This window comes from Neoarius graeffei, chromosome 24 (assembly GCF_027579695.1).
Source record: "Neoarius graeffei isolate fNeoGra1 chromosome 24, fNeoGra1.pri, whole genome shotgun sequence".
Taxonomy (NCBI): Eukaryota; Metazoa; Chordata; class Actinopteri; order Siluriformes; family Ariidae; genus Neoarius; species Neoarius graeffei.
Window position 1 is genome coordinate 56223198 of NC_083592.1, and position 23298 is coordinate 56246495.

Here is a 23298-nt window from a genome sequence, read left to right on the forward strand (position 1 = left end):
ATCCTGTCAGATTAGCTAATATTAGTGAGCTAGTGTTAGCATTGTACATTAGGAACATTTGAGTATTCAAAACGTAACAGTGTGCCTCTGAGAAATCCTGTCAGAGTAGCTTATTTTAGCTAACCAGCATTAGCAGTAAAGAAACGGAACAGTCATAAACTTCACTTAGAATTCCTCACAGAAATCCTGTCAGGTTAGCTTACCTTAGCTAGCTAGCATTAGCCGTGGAAATTATGGACATTTAAAAAAAAAAAATCTAATTTAATATTTCACAGAAATCCAGTTGCATTATGCTTATTTTAACTAGCTAGCATTAGCAGTGATTAATAACGTACATTTCTAAATATAACTTAAAATTCCTCTCGTTTTAGTTAACTAGCATTAGCAGGGCGTAATTAATGTGACCAGACGTCCCGGTTTGACCGGGACAGTCCCGATTTTGAGTTGCGTGTCCCTAGTCCCGACAGAGGTCCGTCGGGATGCTAAAACGTCCTGGTTTACACCAAACACTAACAAACTGTCCCGGTTACAGCGATCATATATAGCCAACGAGATGTCAATAAAGCTTCTAGCAATTCAGCATCAATGTGCGTGTGCGCGCAGTCAACCTTACAATGTATCTATTTGTACAATGTTGCAACAGAGGCCGCGTTATAACGTTTTTTTGCGCTAGCGGCTGTCAACTACTGCGCGGCAATGCCGAACAGATGAGCGCTGGGCGGAGATGTTCGCGCACTTCAAGAGTAGAGAGACTCCTTACAGCAATGTCAGCCAGCTTTGCTAGCTTGCCACGTGCCTACCTGGCACCAATGCTCCACTTGAGCAAATATTTTCACTCATGAGCAACACCTGGACTGACGAGAGGAATCGCATGACCGTGCCTACTCTCAAAGCCTTGCTCATTACACGGGCCATTCAACGATACTTGCTCGCAGTTTCACAGCAGGCTCTCGGGCAATAAAGCGCTACTGGAGCAAATTCACTCATCATGTAAATATATCCAATAAAATGGCATCTTCTTTAGGGTGGGTGGGTTGGGTGGCTGTGTTTCTGAAACATTTTTTGTTGTCTTTCATCTGTTTCATCTGTCTTTAATCTGTATCACAGATTGTCTTGACTTGTTTGATGCTGTTGTCAACTCAGGGTTCACGTTTTCAAAATAGTTAATAGCCGACACTGGTTAAAGTGCCATTCCACCATTGGATGTATTCTTTGGCATAAAAAACAATATATTTTATGACAACATGACTAGACAGAGAAATCTTTTAGCTTCAAAATGATATATCAAACATAATTTTTTGACAACGACAAGTATATTAATTTTGCGACCAAAGTCACCTACCCTTTTAATTTCCGCGCGTGATGTCATCGGCAGGTTCCCCTTCTTGTGTACCACGTGTCGGTCTATTTTTAGACCAGGAAACCCCCAAAGTGAGAGAGTCATTTCTCCTCGTATATGGGGGCCAAAAAAATTGCGAAAAATTGAGTTAATCTTTCAGTTAGCTAGACTTATTGGTATTAGCTAGATTTATTGGTATTATTTTTATCGCGTTCTATCCGCCATTGCTGATAATATGTGCCACGTCACACGTCACGTGGTACACAAGAAGGGGAACCTGCCGATGACATCACGCGCGGAAATTAAAAGGGTAGGTGACTTTGGTCGCAAAATTAATATACTTGTCGTTGTCAAAAAATTATGTTTGATATATCATTTTGAAGCTAAAAGATTTCTCTGTCTAGTGATACCATTTATATATGTTGTCAAAATATATTGTATTTTATGCCAAAGAATACATCCAATGGTGGAATGGCACTTTAGGATTAAACAGAGGCATTTTGGGTAAAGGTTCGGAGGTGACAACGATTAGGCTCATGCGCTCATTCCTGTTACAATGCATAGCCTATTGTTTAAAAAAAAAAGTTCATCGCATAAAATGTTGATGTTAATATGCAAGCAATGCGTTTCCTTGGCGTTTTCACAAAGGTGAAATAAATCAGTTGAAATTTAGGCTATTGGCCTATTCCCTATCATCACATCTGTTGTCTGATTTTCTTACTTTAACTGAATTGTGATAGAAGTACATGTAGATAACAAGAAAATACTTGATTATTCTCTGAAATGTTGATAAAAGTGAGCTTCTACAAAATGATAAAAGCATCTGTCTGAGCCGGTTTGAGCCGGCGCATGTTTACATCAAAACGCGTGTGCGTGCACGAGTATCACGGTCACGCGCAAAGTGTCCCGATTTTAGACTCGGGAAATCTGGTCACCCTAGGCATAATAGAAATATTTATATATAAAATATAACTTAAAAATTTTCAAAGAAATCCTGTCAGGTTAGCTTATTTTAGTTAGCTAGTGTTAGAACTGCAGTTTATAAACATTTATATCTATAAATCTAATTTAAAGTTTCTCTCAGAAATCCTGTCAGATTAGCTTATTTTGGCTAACTAGCAGTGATTTATGAACGTTTATATTTATGAATTAAAAACATGGTTTCTCTCAGAAATCCTGTCAGATTAGTTTATTTCATTTAGCTAGCATTAGCGGTCTGCACTGTGGCCACTACGTTTATGAATAAAATGTCTGAAGGCTTTTTCTCTCGAATGAGTTGTATTTTGGACCGTACCATCAGGGCGACCAGGGGGGGACTCGGACTCTGCAGAAGAAGTGGACGACGTTTCAAAAGGCTCGTTTGGTTTGTTCCATCCCCGAACGCCACATCACCTTCAACCACCTGCAGGCCGTCTTCACCATGCACGGAGCTGATTGGAGGAGCACCGTCTTCTACGGCGTTTTCCACGCCCAGTGGTGAGTGGCTGGCTCTCTGGCCCCGCCCACTCTTGTTCCATGCTCTCTTTCTCTGTGCTCACGCTGCTTTAGAGGCCCTGTTTACATTATTTCGAATCAGCGGATCATCAGATTGACGTTTTTAAAACGATTCGCGTACACACACAAATAGCAGGAAGTGGAGTCCGCGCCGTTTTTCAGCAGTCGCGTCACATGACCAACGTGGCATGACCAACGCCAGCGAATCAGGAAGGTGGATGTCACAGTGACGTTGTCCAATGATGACGTCAGCTAGAGCTCAGCACTGCGTATCCTCGTTCCTCAATGTTTACACAGCACCGGATCAGATACGTACTGGGTTGAATACGTGGGCCCTGGCGGATTCAAGTTGTTCCGCCTGTGGAGTCGTTTCCCGGCGTTTTAATGTGCACGGACAGTGCATCCGCAACGACAACGATACGGATACGGTCTAATGGAAACACCACCTTAGAATTCTGTCCTCAGTGTCTCTTTCTTTTCTTTTTGTTTCTCTTTAGTTTCTTCCGGTGGTAATTCCTTCTCTACCTGCAGGGTTTTTTGTTTGTTTTTTTGTTTTTTTAACTTCAAATTGTTTCATTCTGTTATGGTTTTTTTCTTCCTTTAAAATTCTTTCTTTCTTTCATTTTTCTTTCTATCCCCTTCTTTTTCTCTTTCCTTTTTGTCTTTTTCTTGTCCCCCGTGTCTCACTTTTTCTTTTTCACCCACCCTTTATTTCTTACTTTTTTCATTCTTTTTTTTCAATTCTTTGAATTTTATTTATTTTTTCTCATTTCTTTTTTCTTTCTTTCTTTCAAACAATTTTTCTTACATTTTGCTTTATTTTTTTCTCCCCGTCTTCCTCTTTCTTTCTTGATTTATTTCTTTCTCAGTCTTTTTTAATTGTAATTTTTTTCCTTCTCCTTTTTTTCTTTCTATCTTTTAATTTTTTTTATTCCTGGTTCTTTTTATCATTAAAATGACCAAATGTCCAAAAATTAATCAACCATTAAAAAAAAAAAAAAAAACCCGATTTGAAGGACTGCGTCTACATTCTTCAGCTGTTGTACTTTTCCTCCAGCAGTCACAGCAGTGTTTCCTTCACTTTATTTCTTTTCAGTTTCTGTCCTTCAGGACATTCAGACTGTCTTCTTTAAAACGTAGAACATTTGTCTTGTCTGTGTTTATATCTTTGGCATTGAAAGACAAAGTGAATGTTGTCTTTCAACAACTGCTCAGTCTCCGAGTTACACTTTCTTCTTCAGACAGCTGGGTTTTTCTTCTGTGCTCTCTCTCTCTCTCTCTCTGTCCCTTTCTCTGTGTCTGTCTCTCTGTCTTTCTCTCTCTGTCTCTGTGTCTTTGTCGGTCTGTGTCTCTCTCTCTCTCTCTCTCTCTCTCTCTCTCTCTCTCTCTCTGTGATGAAGTTGTGAAAGTCACTCCGTCCTCAGTATTTGTGTATGTGAGAAGGTGACAGATGCCCCGCCCCCTGGCCACACCTCCCTACTGTATGCAACACAGATCCATAATTATAGTGACAGCAGCACTGAAACTGCAGTTCAGCAAACGCATAAGTGCTTTCACTCAGCGCTCTCTCTCTCTCTCTCTCTCTCTCTCTCTCTCTCATTACATCTCTTGCCCCACTTTCTTTCTTTCTCTTTAAAATTATCCATAAATGTTTTTCTTTAAATCCCCCTCTCCCCCCACTGAGTGATCAGAGGAGAATGACATGCTGAATTATTGCAGTTGAAGCGAGGTGTAAAAACACTGTGTACGAAGACGTAAATAACATTTCACTGCTTTGTACTGAATACAGATATTACCACTAAAGCCTGTCTATATATCTGTTTTCTTTTTCTTTCTTTTTTTCATTCTCTCTGTCTTGTTCTTTCTTCCACATTTTTTTCCTCTTAGTCTTTATTTTTTTCTTAAATTTTAAGTTCCTTTAATTTTTCTATATTTCTTTGACACTATTTTACTCTACCCATTCTTTCTTTATATTTTTCACTATTTTTCGTTTCGGGGCGGCACGGTGGTGTAGTGGTTAGCGCTGTCGCCTCACAGCAAGAAGGTCCGGGTTCGAGCCCCGTGGCCGGCGAGGGCCTTTCTGTGTGGAGTTTGCATGTTCTCCCCATGTCCGCGTGGGTTTCCTCCGGGTGCTCCGGTTTCCCCCACAGTCCAAAGACATGCAGGTTAGGTTAACTGGTGACTCTAAATTGAGCGTAGGTGTGAATGGTTGTCTGTGTCTATGTGTCAGCCCTGTGATGACCTGGCGACTTGTCCAGGGTGAACCCCGCCTTTCACCCATAGTCAGCTGGGATAGGCTCCAGCTCGCCTGCGACCCTGTAGAAGGATAAAGCGGCTAGAGATAATGAGATGAGATGAGATTTTTCGTTTCCCCTCTAGTACTTTTTATTCCTGATCCTTCCTTCCTTTGATGCTTTCACTTTATTTTTCACTGTTTCCAATTTTATTTCCCTCCATCTCTTTCCTTCTCTTTCCCCACTCTTTCTTTCTTTCCTCCCTCCCTCTCCATTCATAATATTCTTAATATTTTACTCATTATTATCTCTAGCCACTTTATCCTGTTCTACAGGGTCGCAGGCGAGCTGGAGCCTATCCCAGCTGACTACGGGCGAAAGGCGGGGTTCACCCTGGACAAGTCGCCAGGTCATCACAGGGTTGACACATAGACACAGACAACCATTCACACTCACATTCACACCTACGCTCAATTTAGAGTCACCAGTTAACCTAACCTGCATGTCTTTGGACTGTGGGGGAAACCGGAGCACCCAGAGGAAACCCACGCGGACACGGGGAGAACATGCAAACTCTGCACAGAAAGGCCCTCGCCGGCCCCGGGGCTCGAACCCGGATCTTCTTGCTGTGAGGCGACAGCGCTAACCACTACACCACCGTGCCGCCTTTTAATATTTTACTTTCTTTCTATTTTTACTCCCAGTCTTCCTTACAAATTTCTTTCATTAAAAAAAATTCTAACAATCTTTCTGTACAGGTATTCTTTATTGCTTTATTTGAAATGTTTAATTTTTGGTCTCTTTTTTTCCATTTTACACACACACCCTCCCTCCCGCTCTCTCTCTCTCTCACACACACACTCACTAATTAACTTTTGACGAGACACACCTGTTAATTGAAAAGCGTTCCAGGTGACTACCTCATGAAGCTGGTTAAGAAAATGCAATAGTGTGCAAAGTGTCATTTAAGGGAAACGGCAGATACTTTGAAGAATCTAAAATATCAGACGTATTTATTTACCTCTATATTGGTTCTCAGGCTGGTAATGTGTTTATGGGGCATTAGCCAAACCCAGTGTCTGTCATGAGTTCTTCAGGATTCAAGCATTTTTTGTTTTTCAAGTTTTCTTTTACCATGAAACCATGTTTTTCATTTAATGCAAAATCAGGAACAAGAAATATCCTGTTCTGATATTAAAACAATCATCAAGGTGACTTGAATGCAGCAGAATTGAATAAGAATGCCCTTGTGTCCCGCTCTCAGGGGGGACGTGGACGTCTCGGCCGTATGTCAGTACCACATCAGGGAGGTGAAGAATGTGTTCGAGGGCCCGTATAAAGAATACCGTGAGGCGTCTCAGAAATGGGAGAGATACAAGGGTTCCGTGCCGAACCCACGGCCCGGAGCGGTGAGTGCAAACGCAACGGAAAGAACAAGAAACATGATGTTAGGATTTTGATAAATATAAAAAAAATGTGACTCAGTATCTTGAGCCAAAAGTAAAACTAAAAACACATGTTTGATTTGATGTTTGGATTTCAATAAAAAAAAGAATAAAAAGAATGCCAGTGTCTTGGGCAAAAAGCACAATCAAAAGCATGAACATGTGGTATTCAGAGTTAGACACTCATGTGGCCAGAAAAATTAAACCGATTAAATGAAATGAGATTAGAATTAAATGAAATGAGATTAAAAGAGTTTGCGTGTAATCTTTTGAACACTCAGAGCTCGTTAGATAAGCGGTGTTCTCAACAAATCCCTTGACGTACAATTATGGTGTCAGATAAGATCTGGTACACTGTGTTGCATTACTGAGTTTACGACAGAACAACTGGAAAATAAATCTCCTTCTTCCTGTTTGTCTCCCGGCTTTTCTTCTGTTTCTCTCTTCGTCTGTGTAGTGCATCACGAACTTCGACAGACAGAACGGCTATAACAGCTCACTGCAGCTGCCGGACGCAACGCTGAACTTTGCTAAGAAACACCCGCTAATGGAGCTGAGGGCTGAAGCTGGACCCCTGATGCTCACCAAGGGAGTGAACTTCACCCGAATCGCAGTGGACCAAGTGAGCGCTCTGGACCAGAGAGTGTACAGCGTGCTGTTTATTGGAACAGGTACACACTGGATGGAGGGATGGTGCAGATGATGGAAGGATGAATATCTGAATGGATGACATAAGTTGTGTTTGTAGATGGATGGGATGGAAGAAAGAATGGATGAAAGGATGAATCAAATGGGATGGATGGCATGGAAGAGTGGATGGATGGAAAGGATGCATATTGTTAGAGCTGCCACCATAACATATTGCTTTATAGATAGAAAGATTACTGAAAGGATGGAAGATATAAGACATCCATTATTAAGCTAGAGCAAGGATGGATGGATGGATGGATGGATGGATGGCATTGTAGGTGGATGGCTGGATGGCATTGTGGGTGGATGGCTGGATGGTATAATGGATGGATGGCTGGATGGCATAGTGGGTGGATGGCATAGTGGATGGATGGATGGTATAGTGGATGGATGGATGGATGGATGGATGGATGGATGGATGGATGGATGGATGGATGGATGGCATAGTGGATGGCTGGATGGCATAATGGATGGATGGATGGATGGATGGATGGATGGATGGATGGATGGATGGATGGATGGCATAGTGGATGGATGGCATTGTGGGTGGATGGATGGCATTGTGGATGGATGTATGTATGGATGGATGGTATAGTGGATGGATGGCATTGTGGGTGGATGGATGGTATAGTGGGTGGATGGCTGGATGGCATTGTGGATGGATGGATGGTATAGTGGATGGATGGATGGCATTGTGGATGGATGGATGGTATAGTGGATGGATGGATGGATGGATGGATGGATGGATGGATGGATGGCATTGTGGATGGATGGTATAATGGATGGATGGATGGCATTGTGGATGGATGGTATAATGGATGGCATTGTGGATGGATGGATGGATGGATGGTATAGTGGATGGATGGCATTGTGGATGGATGGATGGATGGATGGATAACACAGTAGAGTAGATGCATAGATAAATGTCTGATAGATGGATAAAAAGCAGAATGAAAGGACAGACAATGACAGATTTAAAGTAAGGTTGGCTGGACGGATGGATAGAGACAAACAAATTATAAACATTATACAAATCTGAATGAATGGCATAGATTGATTTAAAGCAAGGATGGATGGTTAGATGTATGGACAGATTAATGAGTAGTTGGATGGATGGAAGAATCATCTGATGAAGGAAAAACAAAACTGGCAGAATGAAAGAACAGATGAAAAGATGAGTGAATGATATTTACACTGAGAAGGTGGTTCAGAAAATCTGCTGTTTTTACAGGAATTCAGCAAGGACTTGTTTCACTGAAACATTTCAGCTGGGCTTTGTCCTTCGTCTCCTTTTCTAACACACACACACACACACACACACACACACACACGAACTGACGGGGTGTGAAGAAAGCATTTTCACTCAAGCTCAGTTGGACTAGCGCAGTGCGACTGCTGTCACAGCATGAGTGATATTGAGACACACACACACACACACACACACACACACACACACACACACACACTACCTGTCTCTCTCTCTCACTCACTTTTGATCTCTCTCGCCCACACTCCCTCTTTTTTTTTTTTTTTTTTTGACTGCTATGCTTTGGAGGCCAGACTTCATACAGCAACCTTGCCAACACACACACACACACACACACACACACACACACACACACACACACACAGCCAGTTGGACCACAGGGTTGATTAGCTGTTGAATGAGGAAGAGGCAGCTGAAACAGAGAAAGAAATCTGTCAACATCCATTTGTGTGTGTGATCAGCATTGTATGTACACAACATTTTGTAAATTTAGACAGACACGCACTGAGACAAATATACACATCCATACAGAGCTATACATTTTGAACTTGATTTGGTTCAGTTCAATTTAGTGGAATGACTTCTGTACAAACACGGCAATAAAAAAAAAATTGAATAGAGCAAAATATATGCAGATAACCAAACTCTCTCTTCTCTCCTTTCATTTCCTCCCTCACACTCTCTTCTGCTCCTTTCTCTCTCATCTCCGTCTGTATGAAGGTCATTAAAATGCACTGAATGTCTAAAAAGGTTTACTTCGAGCTTTAAAATTTAAAATATTCATCAGAGTCGCATGAGAAACTGAAATTAAAACTTGTATGTAGCAGTCTGAAGATCATAAATGTGCATTGAAAAAAAACAAATCAAGAAAAAAATCGATGTTTACTGGAGAATATGAACGGCCTAAAACTGTACTTATTATTCATCGAGCAGATCAGAGAGTCATCATTAATCCTCCTCACGCTCGCAGGAAGATGTTTTTCTTTCGTTAGCATAAAACTGCACTTCACAGTCTTTAGCTGGAGTCAACACAAATTAAAATCACAAATGTGAGGAAACCAATAAAACTTGTGTAACATTGATGTCTTTCTGAAATCAACACGGGATCAGAAACATACATTCAACAAACCAAATACTTGTCACAAGTTTCACCTTGGCCCAACGCTTTTGATAGCCATCAGCAAGCTTCTGGCAGAGTTCTGGTTGGATATTTGTCTACTCTTCTTGGCAGAACTGGTGGCGTTAAATTAAATTTGAGTGTTTCCTGTCACGGAACTGACTTTTAATCACTGTCCACATATTTTCGACAGGGTTGAGTTCAGGACTTGTTTTAAGCTTAAGGTTATCCTGCTTTATCCTCCACACCCAGCTTTGTGTGTTTGTGGTCATTGTCCTGTTGGAACACCCAGTTGTGTTCTAGCTTCTGATGGTTTGAGGTTATGCTGACGAATTCTGAGGAGTTCATTATTCCATCAACTTTATACAATGCATCAGTTCCACTGGCAGCAAAACAGCGCCAGAGTACGATGCTACCACCACCATGCTTCACAGTTGGTACAGTGTTCCTCTGTATCTCTGGTCATTGTGGCCAGAAAACTCAATCTTTGTCTCATCTGACATAAACGTTTCCTCCAGAACGCTTTTTCTTTGTCCATGTGGTCAGCTGCAAACGTTAGTTCATCTTGAAAGTGTTGATGTCTTCTTTCCTAGACAGCACCTTCTCAATCCATAGTGATGTAAATCTCACTCGACTGTAGACAGTGTTCCAGCAGCTTCCAGTTCATGGCAGGCCTGTGCCTTGGTGGTTCCTGGGTTGTTCCTGACCATATGAACCAACTTCCTCTCAGCTGAGGGGGAACATTTGGGTCTTCCTCAAGCAAGTGGCTTGGCAGAGTGGCTACACCTCCCAATAACTTGTTTGAACTGAAGATCTTGGAAACTGCAGTTATTTAGAAATGGCTCCATTCCTGAGTGTGTCAATTTATGATCCTCGTTCTCAGATCTGCACTGAGCTCCTTGGAGTTTCCCATTGTACTGTGTGTTGGACCCTTTTTATGTTGTGCACAGAGATGCGACCAGCTGTAGTCAATCATCATCACTAACAGGGAGTTAAGAAGCCATGTCCTCGGCAAAGTTAAAAGACATTTTGGAACTTTCAGCACCACTGAATTAATGGGGGGGAAAAAACAAATAAATTAAAACTTGTGTATAAAATTATTTTTTTTCGATTAAAGATGTACGTTGTACAATAATTCTGCTTCAGAGAAAGGACAGTTCAAAGAAATCACTGAAAGCCCAATATTACCATGACATCCATGTCCCTGAATATAAACTTCTCATCAGTATTTTTTTGTTCTCTCTCTCTCTCTCTCTCTCTCTCTCTCTCTCTCTCTCTCTCCTCCAGCTGATGGATGGCTCCAGCGAGTGGCAATTGTTGGATCAGAGGTTCATGTGATTGAGGAGATCCAGCTGTTTGATTGGCCTCAACCGGTTGACAGTCTGACCATCTCGCACAGCAAGGTAACACACACACACACACACACACACACACACACACACACACACACAGCAAGATCTTGATCTAATTTTTTTCTATCCAGCCTCAACAGTGTTGCTTTTTCTCTGTGTGTGTGTGTGTGTGTGTGTGTGTGTGTGTAGAAGTACCTGTACATCGGCTCTCGGTCCGAGGTGTTACAGTTGCCCTTGGCTAACTGCAGTCGTTATCACTCTCAGCCGGACTGCTGGCTGTCCCGAGATCCGTACTGCGCCTGGGACAGTGAGGGACGAGCCTGTGTCCGCATCGACCTCCACCGCGGGTAAACACGCACGCACGCGCACACACGCACACACGCACACACAAACATGCCCTGTTACAAACACGCACAAGCAAGCTGAGTGTTTGATGACCCGCCATTTGGCTCCATCACTCCCCATCATCCTGTACAGACGTGCACATTTATCTTTCTTTCTTCACTTTTCTTTTCATGTTGTTTTCTCCTTTTATTTCTTCCTTTTTTCATCCATTTTTCATTTCTCTTCACATCTTCTCTTTTCTTTTCGATATTCTTGATTTCTTTGCATTTCTTTCCTTCTTGTTTCTCTTCTCCTTCCTTTTGATTTTCTCATTTTCTTTTATCTTTTTTCCTCCTGTCATCTCCTCTTCTGTTTCTTCTGTATTCGCTTCACTTCACTTCACTTCTTTTTTTCATTTTGCTTCTATTGTCTTTTCATCATTTTATTTTCTTCTCTCCTCTGTGATGGTGTGTGTAGCAAGCGTGTTACTGTGTATGTGTGTGTAGTGAATGTATTGCAATGTATGTGTAGTGAGTGTATTAGTGTGTGTGTGTGTGTGTGTGTGTGTGTGTGTGTGTGTGTGTGTGTGTGTGTGTGTGTGTAATAATTAGTGTGTAGTGAGTGTATTACAGTGTGCGTGTGATTTATAATTAGTGTGAGTGTGTTTGTGTGTGTGATAATAATTAGTGTGTGTGTGTATAATAATAGTGTGTGTAGTGAGTGTACTACAGTGTGTGTAGTGAGTGTATTTGTGTGTGTGATAATAATTAGTGTGTGTGTATAATAATAATAATTAGTGTGTGTAGTGAGTGTATTACAGTGTGTGTAGTGAGTGTATTTGTGTGTGTGTGATAATAATTAGTGTGTGTGTGTGTGTGTGTGTGTGTGTGTGTGTGTGTGTGTGTGTGTAATAATAATTACAGTGTGTGTAGTGAGTGTATTTGTGTGTGTGATAATAATTAGTGTGTGTGTGTGTGTATGTAATAATAATTACAGTGTGTGTAGTGAGTGTATTTGTGTGTGTGATAATAGTGTGTGTGTATAATAATAATTAGTGTGTGTAGTGAGTGTATTACAGTGTGTGTAGTGAGTGTATTTGTGTGTGTGATAATAATTAGTGTGTGTGTGTGTGTGTGTGTGTAATAATAATTACAGTGTGTGTAGTGAGTGTATTTGTGTGTGTGATAATAGTGTGTGTGTATAATAATAATTAGTGTGTGTAGTGAGTGTATTACAGTGTGTGTAGTGAGTGTATTTGTGTGTGTGATAATAATTAGTGTGTGTGTGTAATAATAATTACAGTGTGTGTAGTGAGTGTATTTGTGTGTGTGATAATAATTAGTGTGTGTGTGTGTGTGTGTGTGTGTGTGTAATAATAATTACAGTGTGTGTAGTGAGTGTATTACAGTGTGTGATAATAATTAGTGTGTGTGTGTAATAATAATTACAGTGTGTGTAGTGAGTGTATTACAGTGTGTGTAGTGAGTGTATTACAGTGTGTGATAATAATTAGTGTGTGTGTGTAATAATAATTACAGTGTGTGTAGTGAGTGTATTACAGTGTGTGTAGTGAGTGTATTACAGTGTGTGATAATAATTAGTGTGTGTGTGTAATAATAATTACAGTGTGTAGTGAGTGTATTTGTGTGTGTGATAATAATTAGTGTGTGTGTGTGTGTGTGTGTGTGTGTAATAATAATTACAGTGTGTGTAGTGAGTGTATTACAGTGTGTGTAACGGATGTCTCTTGTCCCCCTGCAGGTCCATGTCCACTCTCTCTCAGGATCTCATGCTGGAGAGGTTCAATCGAGGGTCAAAGGTCAGGTCCGATAAGCCGGTCTCTATCCCGATTCCGGGTGGGTCTCAGTGCACTGCCCCCTGCTGGGCAACAAGTTACACTCAGCTCAGAACTGTTCAGTTCAAAATAAATGACGATAAATAAAAAAAAATAATAATAAATCACTTAAGAACCCAAAAAGTCTGTGTTTCATCTAAATCCACCTCCAAGTCCAATTTAAAATTTTCAAATGGATCAAGTCTTTTTTTTTTAAATAATATTTTATTTCACTTGCCAGATAATTCAAATAAACTGAGATTAAAATAATGTTTTTATTTCATGACCTCTAACGTACTTCATCTCCTCCTGTTTTCCAGAACACTCCTGGCTGAGGAATGTGACCGTGGTGGTGGGTTCGGACCTCGTCCTGCCGTGCCAGCTGGTCTCGAACCTGGCGCGTCCTTCTTGGGCGCTGAACGAGCGCGAGTTGTTGCTCTCGTCTGACTCGGACACTTCAGCTCCCCGTTTCGACCGCACCCTTCGTGCCCTAGTCATCCCCAAGGCGGCCGCCCCCCAGGCCGGACGCTACGTGTGCTACTCCGAGGAACAGGGGGTGAAGTTCCAGACAGAGCGCTACCAGGTGGCGGTGGTGGCCAGCGCGCCGGTGTTTATGGAAGTGCGAGCGCCGGATGCCAGCATGGGGCTTATCTGGGTGCTGGTGATTGCGTTGGGCATTGTGTGTCTTGTGTTGCTCGCCGTCGCCCTCTACCTGCGCCGGAGGCTGAAATTAGCTCTGGGGAAAGCAGGAACTGCTGAGATGAAGCCGTTAGAGAGTACGCTGGTCTACCCGATCACACTGCCCAAGGAGACGCCGAGCTTCGTCCCCAGCAAGATGCCCACCAGCTCAAACAACGACGAGGATCGATTCTGGGAAACCGGCGCCAATTATTACTACTCGGATGGATCGTTGAAGATCGTGCCTGGACACGCTTCTTCATCTTCGCCGAGCGCTATTCCCGGGCAGCCTCTTCACTCGCCGAGCCGCCTGAGCCTCACAAACATCCGGAACTCCGGCACCAACGGGTACGTCCGACTCAGCCTGAGCATGGCGGGCGAAGACCGGCCGAACGGAGGGATGAGTGCCGGAGGAGTGGGAGGAGTTGGAGGAAAGCTGGGTCTCGGTGCCAGGGAGAACGACTACACCAGCCCCTTCAAGGAGGAGCTTCGGAGGACGCTGCAGCAGAGAAGCGTCCTGCCTGACGCCAACCCGGAAGAGTCTTCGGTCTAGAGCACAAACAGAGACGCCAAACAGTCGCCTACCTCCCTCCTTCACGGAGAAACATCCTTCCACCTTCCTCTCTCTTTCACTACGTCTCCTTCCTTCCATCAGACACACCTCCCCCCTCTCTCTCTCTCTCTCTCTCTCTCTCTCTCTCTCTCTCTCTGTTAACGCAGTCACCCCAATACAGCAAGTGCCATGCTAATGCTAATAGCCAACGCCCATATACAGAGTGCGTCATGATCTCTCCATTAGCAAAATGGTTTTCATTTCATGGCGAGGGCTAGCTGAAAAAAGGCTAAAAACTGTTTTGTTTTTATTTAAAAGGAAAAAAAAGTCTAGCAGATTTAGCTGTCACTCAAGCATATGGGAGGAGCCACACCTATTTGCGTTCTGTTTCAGGATCGGACGGGGGGGGGGATCGGGGAAAAACTTTTCAGCATGACGACAATCATACTTTTTGAAAGAAAAAAGTGTGAAAGAGAAGAGAGAGGACTAAGTAAATGAAGAGAGCTGTAAAAGAAAGAAAGAAAGCGCCAACGAAAGACGAACAAACTGTCAGGCTTTCTGTTCAGCTCGGTTTTTTATGTTTTATTTTTTCATTTCTTCTGAGAATGTCTTCAGTCTCAAAGCACTAATATATTGTGGCGTTTGTAATTTAAAGATTTTTTTTTTCTTGATATTTTTTGGTGTAAAGTTCGGGACGATGAGAAAGAGAAGGACACGGGGACGTTTCGTCGCCTCGAGTGGAATGTGAAAAGGAGGACGGGCGGTTTATCTCTCCGTCCTTTTATCTGAGACTCGTTTTGCAAACGGAGCCAAGCATCTGACTCGGGAAAACTGATGAACTGCGTTCGTGCGAAACCGACAACTGTACGTCATTACTGTAAAAAGGATGTTACGACAAGTGGATTACTGCGTAAACATTAAATCACTTCGCCATGGATAAACTGACCCTGATTGGATGCCACGCGCTGGATTGATGCCACATTATCCAATCAGAGCCTGCGCCTGATTCAGCACAGGTAAGCATTCTGAAAAACGAGCTCATGTTTGTTACACAGGTGGGTTTTTAACTATTAGACTGTTGGAAGTTATTTAACAACAGCCGAGCCTGTTGAAACATAGTTACCATGACAACCACTATTTTAATCCATACCAACATTAGCTACCTTTTGTAGCTGGCTAGCTGACCATTAATAAATTAGCTGACGTTTGTTCCATGAGTGGGATTTCAGTATTATGAAAAATAACATTATGAAACACAATGTTACCATGACAACTAACAAGTTAGCTATTTCGCAAGATAACAGCTACGTTCGGGATTTCAACGTACTCGGTCAGTCTGTGTTTGCATTGCTGCTTGCTTAAAGATTGATTTAACAGCTGAATATCTCTCAGTATAATGTTACTCTGACAACCAATCTTTTTGTTCATCACCAACATTAGCTAAGCATAGCCTTTCAGCTAGCGAACCGCTAGTAAACAAGCCCATATTTGTTACACAAGTAGAGTCTCAATTTTCATAGTCGTTTATTTAACAGAAGCCAAACTATAGAAACATAATGTTGCCATGACAACTGCCATTTTGTTCATCACTAACACTAGCTAACTTACAGTGGTGCTTGAAAGTTTGTGAACCCTTTAGAATTTTCTATATTTCTGCATAAATATGACCTAAAACATCATCAGATTTTCACACAAGTCCTAAAAGTAGATAAAGAGAACCCAGTTAAACAAATGAGACAAAAATATTATACTTGGTCATTTATTTATTGAGGAAAATGATCCAATATTACATATCTGTGAGTGGCAAAAGTAAGTGAACCTCTAGGATTAGCAGTTAATTTGAAGGTGAAATTAGAGTCAGGTGTTTTCAATCAATGGGATGACAATCAGGTGTGAGTGGGCACCCTGTTTTATTTAAAGAACAGGGATCTATCAAAGTCTGATCTTCACAACACATGTTTGTGGAAGTGTATCATGGCACGAACAAAGGAGATTTCTGAGGACCTCAGAAAAAGCGTTGTTGATGCTCATCAGGCTGGAAAAGGTTACAAAACCATCTCTAAAGAGTTTGGACTCCACCAATCCACAGTCAGACAGATTGTGTACAAATTGAGGAGATTCAAGACCATTGTTACCCTCCCTAGGAGTGGTCGACCAACAAAGATCACTCCAAGAGCAAGGCGTGTAATAGTCGGCGAGGTCACAAAGGACCCCAGGGTAACTTCTAAGCAACTGAAGGCCTCTCTCACATTGGCTAATGTTAATATTTGTGAGTCCACCATCAGGAGAACACTGAACAACAATGGTGTGCATGGCAGGGTTGCAAGGAGAAAGCCACTGCTCTCCAAAAAGAACATTGCTGCTCGTCTGCAGTTTGCTAAAGATCACGTGGACAAGCCAGAAGGCTATTGGAAAAATTTTGTGGATGGATGAGAACAAAATAGAACTTTTTGGTTTAAATGAGAAGCGTTATGTTTGGAGAAAGGAAAACACTGCATTCCAGCATAAGAACCTTATCCCATCTGTGAAACATGGTGGTGGTAGTATCATGGTTTGGGCCTGTTTTGCTGCATGTGGGCCAGGACGGCTTGCCATCATTGATGGAACAATGAATTCTGAATTATACCAGTGAATTCTAAAGGAAAATGTCAGGACATCTGTCCATGAACTGAATCTCAAGAGAAGGTGGGTCATGCAGCAAGACAACAACCCTAAGCACACAAGTCGTTCTACCAAAGAATGGTTAAAGAAGAATAAAGTGAATGTTTTGGAATGGCCAAGTCAAAGTCCTGACCTTAATCCAATGGAAATGTTGTGGAAGGACCTGAAGCGAGCAGTTCATGTGAGGAAACCCACCAACATCCCAGAGTTGAAGCTGTTCTGTACGGAGGAATGGGCTAAAATTCCTCCAAGCCGGTGTGCAGGACTGATCAACAGTTACCGCAAACGTTTAGTTGCAGTTATTGCTGCACAAGGGGGTCACACCAGATACTGAAAGCAAAGGTTCACATACTTTTGCCACTCACAGATATGTAATATTGGATCATTTTCCTCAATAAATAAATAAATGACCAAGAATAATATTTTTGTCTCATTTGTTTAACTGGGTTCTCTTTATCTACTTTTAGGACTTGTGTGAAAATCTGATGATGTTTTAGGTCATATTTATGCAGAAATATAGAAAATTCTAAAGGGTTCACAAACTTTCAAGCACCACTGTAGTTATTCCTGCTAGCTTACAGCTAGTAAATTAGCACACATTCATATATATATATATATGTGGGATTTCGATATTAGCGTCTTGTGATTTCTTTATCAACAGCCAAACCTTTTAAAACATGTTACCATGACAACCACCATTTCATTCATCACTATTAGTAAATAACATTTCTTGTCGGCGAGCTAACAACTCGTAGACTCGCTTACGTTTGTTTTTCAAGTAAGATTTTAATATCAGAGTTGCTTTGTTATTTTCTTAAGAACTTATTTAACAGCAGCTGAAATGTAACGTTACCATGACAACCAGAATTTTCCTAATCATTCGCAATAGCTAAATTAGGTACCTGGCTAAACTAGCTCACACAAGTACAATTTTAATGTCAGAATCTTGGATTTGCATAGTCGTGTTCGTGGTTACTCGAGCAGCCAAGTGTAATGTTACTATGACAACCACCGTTTCATTCATCACTAACATTAGCTAGCTATTCTGGTGGTTTTGTTTGTTACGTGAGCTATCTTTCGGTATTAGTGACTCGAATTTGCATAATTTTCTTAAAGATTTATTTAACAGAAGCCAAACCTGTCCAAAATTACCATGACAACCACTGTTTAATTCATCATCATCATTAGCTAACTTAGCTAGTCATCTGTCTATAATCGCTAGTAAACTAGCTTACAGTTGTTATAGAACTAAACTTTTGGTATTAGTTGGCATGAATTTATTTCACAACAGAAACAAAAAATCATAAAATATAATGTTAGTAATATCCATCGCTAATATTCGCTAACTTGGCTAGCTAGCGGTCAAGCTAACCGCTTATAAACTAGCTCACGTTGTTATGCAAGTAGACGTTCAGAATCCGTCTTTTTTTTTTTTTGAGATTTATTTAACCACACCAAACTTTACAAAATACTGTATAATGTTACCATGACTACCGTGACTAAAGTTAGCTAACCTAGCTATCTTAGCCCAAAAGATTCCAAACGCAAAAAACATCTTTGATTCTACACATCATTGGTCAAAAGCCTATTTACAGGAAGTGACCTCATCCATCAATCAGAATGCAGTAGCTGTTAAATACGACCAGTACTTAAATGTCATGTTTTAATGCGTCAGAGTTTTCAGTATAAAGCAACGTGTCTTTCTTTCTTTTTTTTCAGACTGAAACATCAGACAAAAGACAAGGACGTTTTCTCATTTCCACATTTTTGGAGACGTGGGTCATCTATCCGTGAGGTACTACAGCGGACTGTCACACGCCGGTCTCTTTCATGCATGAAGCTCTACAAACCGGCGTTTTTTTTTTTTCCCCTTTTTCTCTCCGAAGTGCGAAAGTTCACCAAGTCTTACTCATGACTCAGACTCTTGAAGACAAAAAAGAGAGAAAGAAAGAAAATAAAAAGAAAGACATTGTGATTTTTGTTTTTTCATTTCGCTGTGCCTCTTCAGCATGGGCTAAGCCAAAGTAGACTGCAGATGGTTTGTTCCTTCTTCTTCTTCGACACGTTTCTTTTTTATTCCTTATTTAAGTTCGGAGTCCATCCACTGCACAAAAAATAACTGTTCTACCACACGAGTGTACTGAGTGTTTGCCTTGTTATTAATCTTTTTTTTTTTTTTTTTGATGGAAGAAAAAAAATCAATATATTTTGTGGCATGACAGCTTTATGATGTTTTTTCAAGAAGCTCTCTGTTCTGTTGTCCAAACGTCATGTACAATTTAAAAAAAAAAATGGTGGATTTTAGCCTTTTCACCGATTTATGGTTTCTTAATTTGTTAGTGCGCCTTGTTGTTTGTTCACAAGCTTAAAAAAAAAAAAGAACGATTTCTCAGGGTGGGGCTTTTTACACTTCCTAAGATCTACAGGCAGGCGTGTGCTGATCATTGGTCATTCAGTAAACCTCTAAATATTCAATAACAGCGTGATAATTCTAACTGCAAAATACGATAATTTGGACAAATCTGATGACGCAGGACGTGTGTCCTTCTTGCAGAAGATGAAAATTTAGTTCACGAGATGAAAGCATTATGTCAGGGCGTTAAACAAGATGGAAACAAAATTCACGCAATTTTTACAATGATTACAATTTCTACGAGAATTTATTAACGAACAACACGTTTATAGTTACATTTAATGTTCGAGAACGTTTGTGAAACGGGTTAGTTCCTGTTCTCACTTGCAGTTTTGATTTTTGGGGGTTTTTTTACACTTTTTTTTCTCTTTCTTGAAGTTAAAACAAAAAAACGCAGCTTGTCGTGTTACCCGAGAAACTACAATGCGAAAAAGTTACAAAGCGCTGACGCTGGAGCCTCCTCGATAAATGTTAATTTACAGAAAACTTTGCCACATTGATGATTGATTACACACTTTTTTTTTCCCAATCAGTTTACGTGGACCATCCGACCTACACGTCCTCGTGAATTAGCTGTCACTATAGAAACAGTAACATTCGTACAAAGGCGTTAACATAAACCTGCGCTAGTATCAGAGCTGCTGTTAGAGAGCATTAGCATTTTCTGACAATCAGAAGAGAGAACTCAACCGCGATAATCAGTTTAATTGCTTTTAATAGAAGCGTACGCAAAATGGCCGCCGGGTTCCCGAATTCAGCTAGGGATTGAATTTAAAGATGAATGAATAAATAAATAAATAAATAAAAGCCTTGTGTAGCGTACAAGTGTACAGACTTGTGCGAATCTTCTGCATCTTCAAAATTAGTAAATATATTCCAAATGTAAACACTTTGCAGCAATCAAGGTGACACCGCAAAGTTTGAAGGAGTCCATGTCCAGCAAATGCGCGTCCAAATACATTTCCTGGTTGGCATGGCAACCTGCCGAACAAAGAGATATCGCTTTTAATTTTCGAGATGTACAACCAAGACGACAGGAAGCTAATAGCTACCAGTTTAGCTTCGGTTATTTGTTAGCTACGTCACTGATCGAAGCAGTAGAAAAACTTCAAACGCTGAATAAAATAAAATCGTAACGTGAGACCTGAATATCGGCACACGCCAAGCTACAAGGTGGTTTCATCAGCTGTGAAGGATTACTTAACGTCGCTGCCATTTCGTTGATCGAGAAGTAATCTGAAAATGTCGTAACTGTATTTAGTGCATATAGAGTCGGTTTCCCCGAGCAACCGTGCTCTGAAGGCCTGTGATTGGTTAATGCTCTGATCTTAGTTAAGGTTAGTTGAATTGGAATTGCATGCACGTGATTTGTGCAAAAATTACAGCTGATGTAACGTCGTGCACTTCAAAACGGCAAGGGCAGAAGAGTGGCGTTCGAGACACAGCCTGTGTGCTAAAGACTTCGGGTCACGTGTACAAAGTGGCTGATTTTTAAGCGAGCAAGTGATTCAGAAGAAGAGTGGCGATTGAGACGCAGCCTGTGTGCCACACATGCCCCTTTTCCACCAAATCAGTTCCAGGGCTGGTTCGGCGCCGGTGCTGGTTCACAACTCGTTCAACTTGCGAGCCAGCCGAGAACCAGTTTGCTTTTCCATAGCTCGCGGTGCTAAGCGGAGCCACGTCATTACATCGCTGTATGCGTCAGTTACGTCGCTACGTTTACATAAACCTTGGCGCGAATATCGAAGCAAAAACAACACGGAAGAAGCAGCAACAATAATAATAATGGATGACTTCGCGTTTGTACAGCTGCTGCTTCTCGTCGCTTAAAAATGGCGATCTTTCGCGGTCTTGTTATTGTTGTTGGTCTTAACAACTCCGTCCCCCCGCTGACGTAAGCGGTTCTTTCCTCTGGCCCAGCAGAGAGTTGGTGCTAGCCTGGAACCGGTTTTTCTGGCCCCAGAGCCAGTTCTTTGTCAGTGGAAACAGAAAACCCGGTTCCAAACTAAGCACTGGCCCCGAACCAGCCCTGGAACTGCTTTGGTGGAAAAGGGGCATCAGCCACTTTTACAAACACTGACTTTAAAGTTCACGGAGTAGGAAGTGACGCAGTGCGCTTTAACGGGTCAAGGCCAGAAGGGAACGCAGATAAATCCCATGTGTCGTTCGTCCACTTTTACAAAGCGACTGACTTTAACGTGCCCTACATTTACTTTTTAAGAAGCACCGTAATGGAGTGTACTTCATTCACAGGTGGCAAGGACCCAGATTTGAGATTGAGACACAGCCCCAGTGTTGAGTTCAACAGCCCGGTCCATGTTTATAAAGTGACTTTAAAGTGCGCTATGTAAAGTGATGGCGTGTACTTCAGGCAGGATTCACATACAACCCATGTGTTAGAGACTTTCATAAGTACGGTCCACGTTTACAAGGTGACTTTTTAAAGTTAGCAAGTGCACTACATGCTGCTGATTCCATGGTGAAGTGCACTTTGGTGGAGGTGGAGGAGTGAAACACAGCCCATGTGCTAAATAACAACTGTGGAAATCCTGGCCAATTTTATAACCGTACTAACTTTCTCACACACACACACACCGCATGGCCTGTGTCGTGTTATAGAGACACCATTTCTGCTCTTCCTTTGTGGCCAAATGTTAATCTGCTCTTTTATGGTTCCTGTTGATTCATTTGTTTTGTTTAGTTTGATTTTTTTTTTTTACTTTATTGCCTGCTTTTTTAATAAATGTGTCTTGTGGTTGTTTTTTTTTTTACTCATTATTTTATAATTTTAAGTATAATGTTTAGTAACTTATTTCGCTTGTACAAAAAACTCGAAATGTCGATATTTATTATTAATGTACATATGTCCTTATTTTTTATATATGTACATATTCACATTAAATAAAGTTCAATTCACTGAGTGTGAGCTGCGTCCTGCAGAGGAGTCGCGTCTCATTACGACATCCCGCTCTCTGCATGTTTCTAAGGATTTATTGTCACTAGGGATGTGACGATATGACGTTACAGCGACGTACAGTCAGGTTCGGATCAAAGGTAGCAACAAATTATTCATCAGTTCCTTCTCTCCTGGCTAGAGGAAGATCTGAGGTGAGATTTACGAAGATGGGTCGAGTGCAGGAAAGTTCATATAGGAGATATTTTCAGATGATTCTCCAAGCAGGAAATCACACTACAAAGTAGAATGATGATCTGAGGCAGTAGCTGGCGATCACGGGGTTAAACTTCAGTATCGTATTCAAAGAAAACTTTCACTTTATGGAGAAGAAGCCAACATATGAATATTGGCCATACACTACCGTTCAAAAGTTTGGGGTCACTTTGAAATGTGCTTATTTTTGAAAGAAAAGCACTGTTCTTTTCAATGCAGATCACTTTAAACTAATCAGAAATCCACTCTATACATTGCTAATGTGGTAAATGACTATTCTAGCTGCAAATGTCTGGTTTTTGGTGCAATATCTCCATAGGTGTATAGAGGCCCATTTCCAGCAACTCTCACTCCAGTGTTCTAATGGTACAATGTGTTTGCTCATTGCCTCAGAAGGCTAATGGATGATTAGAAAACCCTTGTACAATCATGTTAGCACAGCTGAAAACAGTTGAGCTCTTTAGAGAAGCTATAAAACTGACCTTCCTTTGAGCAGATTGAGTTTCTGGAGCATCACATTTGTGGGGTCGATTAAATGCTCAAAATGGCCAGAAAAATGTCTCGACTATATTTTCTATTCATTTTACAACTTACGGTGGGAAATAAAAGTGTGACTTTTCATGGAAAACACAAAATTGTCTGGGTGACCCCAAACTTTTGAACGGTAGTGTATGTTGAAAATGTTTTTAAACGTTATTTTATAAGGTTGCTGGTTTGATTCCCTGGAC

At 41.2% G+C, this 23298-nt stretch overlaps 1 protein-coding gene across 3 annotated transcripts in view; it reads left to right on the top strand.

Moving 5' to 3' along the window:
* Positions 1-22276, top strand: part of sema4c (sema domain, immunoglobulin domain (Ig), transmembrane domain (TM) and short cytoplasmic domain, (semaphorin) 4C) — a 118608-nt gene extending 96332 nt beyond the window's left edge. For all 3 annotated transcript variants that reach the window (XM_060907501.1, XM_060907502.1, XM_060907500.1), the window contains 8 exons: positions 2640-2815; positions 6332-6476; positions 6970-7183; positions 10874-10989; positions 11128-11285; positions 13024-13118; positions 13417-15343; positions 18708-22276. In XM_060907501.1, coding sequence (XP_060763484.1) covers positions 2640-2815; positions 6332-6476; positions 6970-7183; positions 10874-10989; positions 11128-11285; positions 13024-13118; positions 13417-14327 — 1815 coding nt within the window. In that variant the 3' untranslated portion in view covers positions 14328-15343; positions 18708-22276. The remainder of the gene's footprint in view (positions 1-2639; positions 2816-6331; positions 6477-6969; positions 7184-10873; positions 10990-11127; positions 11286-13023; positions 13119-13416; positions 15344-18707) is intronic.
* Positions 22277-23298: the final 1022 nt, after the last annotated feature.